Here is a 10,952-nt window from a genome sequence, read left to right as displayed (position 1 = left end):
ACATCAAAATGACCTGTTTAACTATTCATCGTATATGTCCCGTTTACTGCTCATCATAAAGTGGGCAAAAGTAGCCAAATCCCTTGTGCACCAGATACTAGGATTAAACTTTTTAAAATCCTAGTATACGGTGCAGCCTTGGTGCGATTTTGAAACTTATCGCCAACACCAAAAATGACCCAAAGAACGTCTATGTATATACTATACACTATATACATAGTATATGCTATGTATAACTATATATATTCTTTGAATGACGCGTTTACTACTCATCATATATGTCCCGTTTTTACTGCTCATCATAAAGTCGCCAAAAGTAGCCAAATCCTGTGTGCACCGGATACTAGGATTAAACCGAGGTCTTTTTAAGGTAAACTGGCTCATATCCAAGTTACACATGGGGAAAGCCACGAAAACGCCCATGCAGCCAGCCCATTTGCCGGGATTCGAACCCTGGACCGAACTACCAGTGTTCAGCGGCTTTTACCGCTTGCCCACTGGTGGGCTTGTGCGATTCTTTGACTTCTTATTTTGGTTTTGTATAGCGGCCATTTTGAAATTGTGCCTTCCTGACGCCAATCTTGGTGTCAAAAAAGAATCGCCAAAATACAAGGGATACCCAATTGTAAACTTTTACCTAAAATCACTACTCATCATGACACCAAATTTTTTAAAATGAATTTAGATCAAGACTATGCAAATTGTAAACAAAAACCAATGCACGTATAAAGAATTCTTTATTTGATTGCAGTCTTAATGTGACATGTCAGAACACTTTTCATATTTTACATTTTATTTATTCATTAAAAATTATTATGCATTCAAGTTTGTTTTCATTTTAAACTTAGTTTTGAAAAGGCATAATAAATTATTTTCCAGAATATAATATCTGTTGTAATGTCCATAGATGGATTTATATTAAAATATAAAATTTTATTTGTTAGAAAATAATACAAATTTTCATAAATTCAACTGCTAAAGAAAAATACACAACAGTACATTTATAACAAATTTTATTACAGCATCTTTACACATATCATTATAACTGAAATCCGACACAATTTATTCTGCGTTGACACAAAAGAAATACAATGCAAGAATATAAAACTCGATCATTATAAGAAATGAACATTCGTAATATGAATCATTTATTATCTTCATAATAAATGGTTTTCTCTCCTTTTAATGCAATATTCAGGTATAGAATCCAGTACAGTTCTGTTATGGGGAAGCCATCGGCAAATTTTTTGCTAAACTCGCCAAGAGACTGGTTCATATGAAGTCGCCAATGTTTACTTCTAAAGTCATTAGAATGTTAACTTTTTTAAGAAAATGTAAAAGAATGTCTTTTCAAAATTGGCAATGAGAATGCAAATTCCAAAGATGTAATGGTCACTTGTATTTCAATCAACAGGCCTTCAACACAAGTTTCCCATATTCTATTATAAAATCTCTGGTTTCAATGATAAATGTAAGAGAATACATGTCAATATAGAATAATGACAATACACCAATGGCATTTTAGGGGAAAAAAAAAGTTTGCTTATTATCAATAATTAAATTTACAGTTATATGAAATAAAATAAACATACCCATTACATGCATCACAAGGTAATTTGTTTAAGAAATATTTTTCCATTCTTATGATACTCAGTTTCATAATATCCACAATTATCTGGGACATTTTTTTACTTCTTCAGCACATAAAGCTCTTGCAATAATCAAAGATCTTTCCATCTATTTTATAATACTGACGATTTGTTACACAAGACACCACACTGATAAGCACAAATGTATATTACCAAATGAAGAGTTTTTGTTGAAAATAAGGAGGATGAATTATTCCAATACTTATATTTGGAATTAAATCATGCACACAATCAAGTTCTAGATATTCCTTTGTTAATCATTTTCTTTATCATTCAGGACTGATCGATATTCTTGAACAGAGTGGTGTGACAATGGATATTGCACATATTTTTTAGTCCACAAAGCACCAATTCTTAACTTCAATAAACTAAGATATATCCTATGCATTTTTACACCTGAGAGCCATTTCATGATAAAAACACTCCTTTCTTCGTTATGAATACCTGAAACAAAGAAAGAAAAAACAGAACAAATTTATTTTTTAGTCTTAAATCATATATCATATAACTATTATACAGGTGAAATGTTATAAAGACCTATGTATATAACTTTGTAAAGACTTATAAATTAATATCATAATATATTTATAGAGCTTGGGTCAAAATTATTATTATGAAATATAATTATTGCTGTATGTCTCTTTTTCTTTTTAATAAACAACAAGGTGTTAGCCGAGGTTTCCAAGCCTCGTTACCAAAGTGTACGTGGTAGAGCCTTATCATGTCAGGAAAAGTGCAATGACAGAAAAGGATACCGGACGTCCCTTGCAGTCACACTTCATCATTCTTTATTTAATTATTTCAATAACTTTTCAAATTTTTAGTCTGTTTGCTTATTTTTCATGTTCCAAAACGAAAAGTCCCTAGGCCATTTCCAAGTCGTTTTCCAGTAGAAGCAGTCCGGCTAATTCTATCTTTGGATTTCTTAACAGTGAGATTTTTTATGGGGTGGGGTAGTTAGCCCCACACCCAACCCCCAACCTGGAGGACCAGTTCCCTGATATAATCCCCAGGGGCAGGGTGCCCGGCTATACCCCCAGACGCTGGGTACCCATTTTAGTCGCCTTTTACCACATGTATGAGCTACATTGGGACTATTCTTTCACACCCGGTCACCACACGGGTATATTAGTAGATTGATTTGTGCTTATTCACTGTGAATAATGTGAAGAGCAAATATTACTTGAGCTGAACATGTAGTACTATCCAGAAAGAGTCCATACAATTATTGCATAAATAGAAATATTAGAGTTAGATTGTGCAGAAAGAAGACATTATGGAATTTGTCTTTTTTCTACACTACTACACTATGCCATGTAATATGTTCTTTCTACACTACTACACTATGCCATGTAATTGCAGGATACAAAATCTTAAATAATGATGAACATTTTAAGAAACACAATTGAAATACAAAATAGAAACTTTGGGAACTTGAGAAGTAACTGAGTATAAAGAAAATTTTAAATAATATAAAATCTTCAGTAATGCCAAAAACTTGGTTAAATAACTAAATAAGCAAAGAATAATATCTACAAGTCCAGAATAAATTATGATATTTAGCATTTAAATGTATAATAAATATGCTTCTTAAATCTCAGCTGCTCAGCAACGATGACACGTAGATATTTAGCAAAGGCGCTTGTAAATACAATATAGAAATTTCAGGACCTTGAGAAGTAACTTAGTATAAAGCAAATTAAAAATTATATAAAATCTTGAGTAATATTAAAAACTTGGTTAAATAAGCAAAGAATAATATATACAAGTCCAAAATAAATTTTGGCATAAAGCAATTTAAATGTATAACAAACATGCTTCTTAAATCTCAGCTGCTCACCAAAGATGACACGTAGATATTTAGCAAAGATGCAGTTTGAGAGAACTTTAAAATTTACTTTTAAAGACAGCATCAATGTTACTTTGCAAGTGTCTGAAGTTTTCTTTTTTTTTCTTTATTGGACTTAATATCGTCATTTTTCCTATTGCAAAGATTCTTGAGCATGATATTTGTTGATATCCAAATTATCAGTTTGCTTATACTTTCACTTGTATGACCATTATCACAAATAATATCATCAAAGAGCATTTCTTTTAATTCTAAAATTTTAAAAGTCAAATTTGCTACAATTTTCCTCTGATTTTGTTCCAACAAAAAATCTTCATATTCTTCACTACACAGCTTATTTACAATTAAATAATTATACATAATTATATTTACAATAAATGGTTTTGGCCACCTGAGTCCACCACGATCAAGATTCTTTATAAGATCATACGTTTGATCATGATTAACTGCGGAATTTATTGTAATGTTTTGTTTGCAGGTACAGCATTTTACTTTCTTTAAAACTGCATGACAACAGTAACCACCCAAATAAGTCAGAACTGGCAGATGGCTACTAATGCCCTTCACATCACTCTCCGTAATACTTAATGATGGGTAATATACTGTATTATCTAATTCTATAATATCATGAAGATTATCATCATATTCAAATGATGTTAAAGGGACAGTAGTATTTTTAATAATCAATTCTAACTTAATACTTGATTGTATTCTTAATTTTTTTTCACATTCTAATAACTGTCTCATTGAAATATGATACTGAGAACCAGAAAGTTGTCTGTATTTACCAAACCGGGCTTCAAGAGCATCAGTCTGAATTTTCCCTGGAAGTATATATTTCATTCCAAGCTCTTCAACACAATATCTAGTCAACTCCAGTATACCATAAGTAGTTTGTTTGAGAGCTGCATGAGTTTCTTTTGTAAGCATGCCTGTTGAACATTTCATTGATTCCCATGCATCTAACCAGTTAAGAAACTGATTGAGGAAAATAACTTTTGGATCAGAATCATCTGCTGTTAATGGCTTCATAAATTCACTCTTTTGATGTATACCTTTAAACATAGTTTTAACATTCATAATATCCCACCATTTGCATATTATGGATATAAACTCAGATGTATCTGAATAGTGTGGTATTTCATGCAAAGGACCCAAATGAATCAGACCTTCAATAGTAAATTTATTGAAAATCTTAAGAACCAGTTTAATGTTTTGTTTCTCTAAATTAGAAGGTGAAAGACTTTTTAGAGTTAAACCAATAGAAAATGCAATCAGTTGGTCATTTTCAATTTCATGTAGCTTTCTCAAAGACATAAACGAAGCAGTTTTGAAGTGCTTCTTTGAAAGATCTTCAATATTTGGAAAAAACATACATGTACAGGATTTTTCTGGTTCAGCCAATTGTTCCTTATATTTTTAAATAAATGAACTGCATCTATTATGTAGAAAAGAGGCCTATTCCCATTCATTGGATGTTTGTAAACAAATGAATTACGTGGTGGATTTGAAAACAAACTCATGGCTTTTCTATTTATTGCATTGTTGTCTGTAATAACACAAATAACAATAATTCCCATATTTTCAAGACCTCTAATCACTTTTTTAATTACATAATGTAATGTTTCAAAATTTATTGTGTTAACAGGCATAATATGTACTACCTCTTTGAATGAAGATTCCAAACTGGATATCATAAAAGCAAATGCACTGGTTGCCGGACTGGAAGAATCAAATGCAGCCCCAACGACAGAGCCTCCTTTGTAATCAAAATATGGCTGAACATAAATTTCATCTACCAAAAGAATCACTTTTCTTTCTCGATCCTCAAGGAAAGTTACACGATTTTTTATATATTTTAAAAAATTTTCATCAATTGTTTCATTACATGGTGACAATACTAAATTGCTACAAATTTTTTTTAAAGTCGAAGGATGAGGCATAATAATACTGCCACTATCCCTTAAAAATTTATATGCATGTGGTGATATAGTATTTAACAAGCATGCTAACACTAGTACATCAGGATTGTATCTAAAATTATTTTTAGGGCAAAGTAAAAGATTCATCTGGTCTTGCAAAAATTTAATAATGCTCTCATTTTTGTCGTTAGAGATAGTTTGCAGTAATTCATTAATTATATCAATTGTTATGGTTAATTTTGAATTTAACTCTTTGGTTTGAAGATTAGCCAATTTATCTAAAACAGTCCTAATTTCATTAAAATTTGTAACTTTATGTGGGAATGTGTAAGGAGATAATTGCATAATAGATTTTTCTTTAATAAATACAGACATTTCTTGATTGTCATTCACAACTACAGAATAATCAATTGATGGCCCAGGACTAAAAACAATATGAATAAAGCAAACAGTTGAGGTATCTGGAACTGTGTATACATGCCAAAATGCTGATATTCCATAGCGATCAATACATGACAAAATATCATTAGAACAATTAATTTTCAAATCATTATTACACATTTCATATTCTTTAAGGCTTTCACGCAATGCTTTCTGTAAATTATGGCACTCGCGGGCAGTTTTTTTTTGCATCAGGATCTTCTCGTACAATGGTGCTACTTTTTGAACTGTATACAGATGGATAGTCCTTAAATATTGATGGCACTGTATTTTCTTTTAATCTACGCACCTGAAGTGGAGCAGAAATCAAAATTCCATTCTTAGAATCAAATGCTGAAGCTTCAACTTTAAAATCACTTTCCTTGAAATGCAATTCACAAACCTTTAGAGAAAATAAAAATAAAAATAAAAATAAAAAAAAAACATTATGTTAATAGTAATAGTTTAAAAATCAGAGGGTTCATTCTGAGCATTTGTAGTAAAGAATATTCATTTCACAGATAGAACCAGAGAATATTTGCAGTGATTAAAGCTCTATTTCAATCCTTTATTTCTGTATATCCTGGTTTATGTAACAAAATATTATCATTTAAAAATTTCTGAATGAACCCTTATATGTAATTAGAATCTACACTATTAATTAATAACTCTACTTTACTTACCTTTGAACTCGTTTTGGGTGAAAAGTCTTTCCGTTGGATTGCAGAAAGCCACTCTCTCTTCAAATCTTCATTTTTAGGAAAGGAGAATACAGACACTTTTGGTCCTGTTGGGTAGTTTCCCTTACATAATGGTACACAGCATCTACCCGGCCTTTTAATAACTGAAATGTTTTTATTTAAATTAATATATAAAAGGGAGTAAATAGTTATGTATAAAATATAAATTAATTATTTTTAAATATAAAAGGGAGTAAGTAGTTATAGTGTATAGCTAATGGCATGTAAAATTTTAAGAATAAGCTGTGTTAGCTTATATTATAACATCAAATTTATACAGGTCCATAAAAAGATGTTTTATTCTGAAACAGATCAGGTAATATAACTATGCGAAGCCCGTTTATTCTACGATGGGCTGACACAACATTATTCAAAAAGAAATTATACATAGCACAGCAGCCTTGTCTCTACCAGAAATAACACATGTATACTAGAACATACGCCTAAAAACGTTGATATAATTAGAAAAATATAACTTTACAGAAGTAAAGTAATGTATTCTTACCTCTCTAAAATACATCCAACCTTAAAACCATAAAAAAATCAAAGTATTCTGCTTCAGCGTTCGCACAACGTAAGAAGCTTCAGCAATCAGCAAAGAGCCACTGCATTCTATTCTATTCAATTACTGTTGCAAAAATGGCCTTGGCTACTAAGAGTCTTAATCCATTCCGTTTCTATCATGCTGTATCAGCCGGTTGGTAGAAGAAAATATTGGTGTAGAACACCCGCACAGAGGCGAAAAATTAATAGGAGTTAATCCTGCGATTATAGATGAACGTGTGATAAGCAATTGGCATTTAGCAATTATTACGGCAGTGGTCTCAGGTCTCATGCAGTCAGGCGGCATGGCGGTCAGATCGGAAAAGCAATCCTTCATCCTCGGCATCCACTCCAATGCCAATGATTTAACAATTTCGGAGTTCCTATGGTTCAAAACCATTTACCTCCCCATCAGAATTACTAAAAGCGAGCAGAAATGGGAAAAAATTTTGCATAAGTGAATTACTTGATGTACACTAGAGGGAGCCACTGGCTCAAGAAAGTTTAGGGATAGAGATGAGAAAATAAAAACTTAAGTATCATAATATTTTTTATAAAATTTTAGGTTTTATAATTTTTTTGTATTTTATACTTTTTTTTGGTTTTTATAAAATTATTTTATACACAATACAACACTAAAGCAGAAAGCGGAGAGGAAAGAGTTTAAGATTAATAGGCTCATTGGCATGTGGCTTGTGTAGGATAGTGCAAATAATAAATATGAACGCGTTGAAAATATTCATAGGCAGATTTTAAAAAATCTGCGGGAGATGTGACTCTATGCGAACAGATTGATAACTTTGCTAGAAGATCTTGATTGCAGGTAGTGATGGTGATAAAGCAATTATATGGCAGCTCGCTGAAGAGACGTCCTTCCTTCATGGCGCGGAGACTGGAACTGAGGTAGAACAATGCCAATGATTTAAAAATTTCGGAGTTCCTATGGTTCAAAACCATCTACCTCCACATCAGAATTTCTAAAAGAATTTCAGAAATAGGAAAAATTTTGCATAAGTGATTTACTTGATGCACACTAGAGGGAGCCACAGGCTCAAGAAAGTTTAGGGATAGGGATGAGAAAATAAAAACTTAAGTATCATAATCTTTTTATAAGTTTTTAGGTTTTTAAAATTTTTTTTGTATTTTATATTTTATACTTTTTTTGGTTTTTTATAATTTTTTATACACAGTACAAACACTAAAGCAAAAAGTGGATAGGAAAGATTTTACGATTAATAGGCTCATTGGCATGTGGCTTGTGTTGGAGAGTGCAAATAATTATTGAGATCGCGATGAAAATATTCTTAGGCAGATTTGAAATCTGCGGGAGATGTGATTCTTAAGTAAACAGATTGATAACTTTGCTTGAAGATCTTGATAGTAGTAGCAGAGGATGAAATAAGCAATTATATGGCAGCTCGCTGAAGAGACGTCCTTCCTTCATGGCGCGGGGGCTGGAACTGAGGTTGATCGAAGATCATATGCTTTGTAATAGTGTCAGAGCGCGAAGCGCTCTTTTACTATGTTTCATATTAAAACTATCAGGAGTTAGAGTTCGTTAATGAGCTGTCCGAGACTGGTGTTTGAGTATAGAATTGAGGTGAGCCGTTCTTCAACCGGCGAGGCGGTGGTGGCGGGGCCACACTAGTCTAGTAGTGACGTGAAAGGTAATGTAGTGTTTTTGTATAGTGGTAGCTGTAGTGACGGTGTCAGTATTAATGCCTATGTTATGGGACAAGTATATGTGCTGGGTACCTGTGTTTTTCAACAGGGATTGGAGTATATCGAAGGTTTGATATTTCTGGATTATGATGAAATTGGACTGATTGAAAGAAGTTGGTGGAGAGTTTGCGTATATATTCTGCAATGGTATTGATATTGAGATCTGTGTGAATGGTGTTATTTGGGATAAACCAAGGTGCATTTACAATTTCACGTAGCATTTTGTTTTGAAGAATTTGTAGTTTTTTTAAGTGCATTTTTGCCGCTTGTCCCCATATAGGGCAGGCATAGAGTAGAGCAGGTCTGAGTATCATTTTGTAAAGTATGACTTTGTTGGATATGGAAAGTACACTGTGTCTGCCTAAGAGTGGCCGCATAGTGGCCGCTGTCATTTTAAATTTTTCTGTGACAGCACTGAAGTGTTGCCTAAAGGTGAGTTTGCTATCCAGAGTGATCCCTAGGTATTTCACCTCGGAGACCCATTCTATATCATCATCAAAAATTTGGGGTGGTGCTGGGGTGTAATTAGAGGTACTTTTACGAAAGATGATTGCTTTTGATTTATTGGTGTTGATTGCTATTCTCCAAAGTGTGAACCAGTGCTCGAGTGCTATGAGGTAATGCTGTAATTGAAGTCGAATGTGATTTGTATGTATTGCCCTCGTGAGAATGGCCGTATCATCGGCGAACAGTGCTAGTGTGATAGTGTCATCTTTGGGTATGTCACATGTATAGATATTATAGAGTAGGGGGGAAAGAACTGCTCCCTGGGGGACGCCAGCTGTGATGGGTCGTATGGAGGAGTGCGTATTGCGAATTTTGATGGTAAATGTGCGATTACTAAGATATGAAGCTATAAGTCGAATAAGATGATCTGGGAAGTCCAACTTGATAAGTTTGTAGATGAGTCCTTTATGCCATACTCTGTCAAATGCTTTTGACACGTCTAAGAAAATTGCTCCTGTGGGGATTTTGGCATTGTAACCATCTGTAATGTAATTGATGACTCTTAGAAGCTGATGTGTAGTGCTGTGTGAATGACGAAAACCAAACTGTTCTGAGGGTGTGTAATGGCTGACTGGAATGTTTTTGTGAATGAAATACAAAATAATTTTTTCCGTGATTTTAGATAGGCTGCTGAGCAGGCTTATTGGTCTGTAGTTCTGTGGAAATGTATTATTCTGTTTGGGTTTTGGGAATACTATGATAGATGCATTTTTCCAGGCTGATGGGAAATATGAATATTTGATAATAGCATTGATGAGTTTAGTAATGTATGTAATTCCATTTATGGGGAGATTTTTAATGCCTTATTTGGGATCCTGTCTTGGCCAGAGGCTTTCTTATTTTTAAGTGCGCTGATAAATTGTGCAACAAGTGTTGGTGTGGCAAGAAAGGTGAAATTTAGTGGAGCTGGAATGCCAAGATAGCTATCAACCACTGTGTTGACGTGATCAATATTATCATTGTCATAAGGGGCTGGATTTGGTGTAAAAGAGTCTTGAATGACATCTGCTATTGTGTTGGCTTTGTCAAGATCAGAGTAAACCATTCCCGACGGTCCATGTAAGGGGGGGATTTGCTTATAAGAGTTTTTGAGTTTACGAGAGATGTCGTACAGTGAGTTATCTTCAGTGGATAGTGTATTAAGAAAATTTGTCCATTTGCTGCTTTTGTACTCCTTGATTGCTCTTTTTATACTGTTTTGGAGTGAATTTAGTCTGCGTTTGGCCTGAGGGTCTCGGGTGTTTTTCCAGAATTTGCGTACTCTATTTTTTATGATAATCTGTTCCCTTATGTTGCGTGGAAGGGGTTGGAAACGTCTGTTGACATAGAATGTATTAGTAGCGTCATTAATGGCTGTTTTGATCTGATTGGTGAATTGTTCAATTTCCTTATCAATATCCTCTTTATTAATAATGAGGGGGTTGCCTGGGACTGTACTGGAAATAATATTAGTAAATTTGGGCCAGTTTGTAACACCAATTGAGCGTAGTAGTGAAGGAGGGCTAGCATTTGTAAAAATTTTCAGTAATACTGGATTGTGATCAGAAGAAAGTGCTGGGATTGAGGTAATTTCATGCTGGTATGGAAAATCCCTTGCGAT

At 33.4% G+C, this 10,952-nt stretch overlaps 1 protein-coding gene across 1 annotated transcript; it reads right to left on the bottom strand.

Annotated features, from left to right (window-relative positions):
- Positions 1–996: 996 nt before the first annotated feature.
- Positions 997–4,815, bottom strand: LOC146993196 (uncharacterized). The gene is made up of 2 exons (XM_085808166.1): positions 3,548–4,815; positions 997–2,093 (listed from the first exon to the last, which is right to left on the bottom strand). Exon 1 carries the CDS (start codon positions 4,813–4,815, stop codon positions 3,568–3,570), a length of 1,248 nt encoding a protein of 415 aa, XP_085664292.1. The 3' UTR covers positions 997–2,093; positions 3,548–3,567.
- Positions 4,816–10,952: the final 6,137 nt, after the last annotated feature.

This window comes from Stegodyphus dumicola, chromosome X1, assembly GCF_044657685.1.
Source record: "Stegodyphus dumicola isolate Sdum_Otavi_A_Nest chromosome X1, ASM4465768v1".
In the NCBI taxonomy this organism is placed as follows: Eukaryota; Metazoa; Arthropoda; class Arachnida; order Araneae; family Eresidae; genus Stegodyphus; species Stegodyphus dumicola.
The sequence above is the reverse complement of the archived record's forward strand: the minus strand, read 5'-3'. Positions and strand labels throughout refer to the sequence as shown.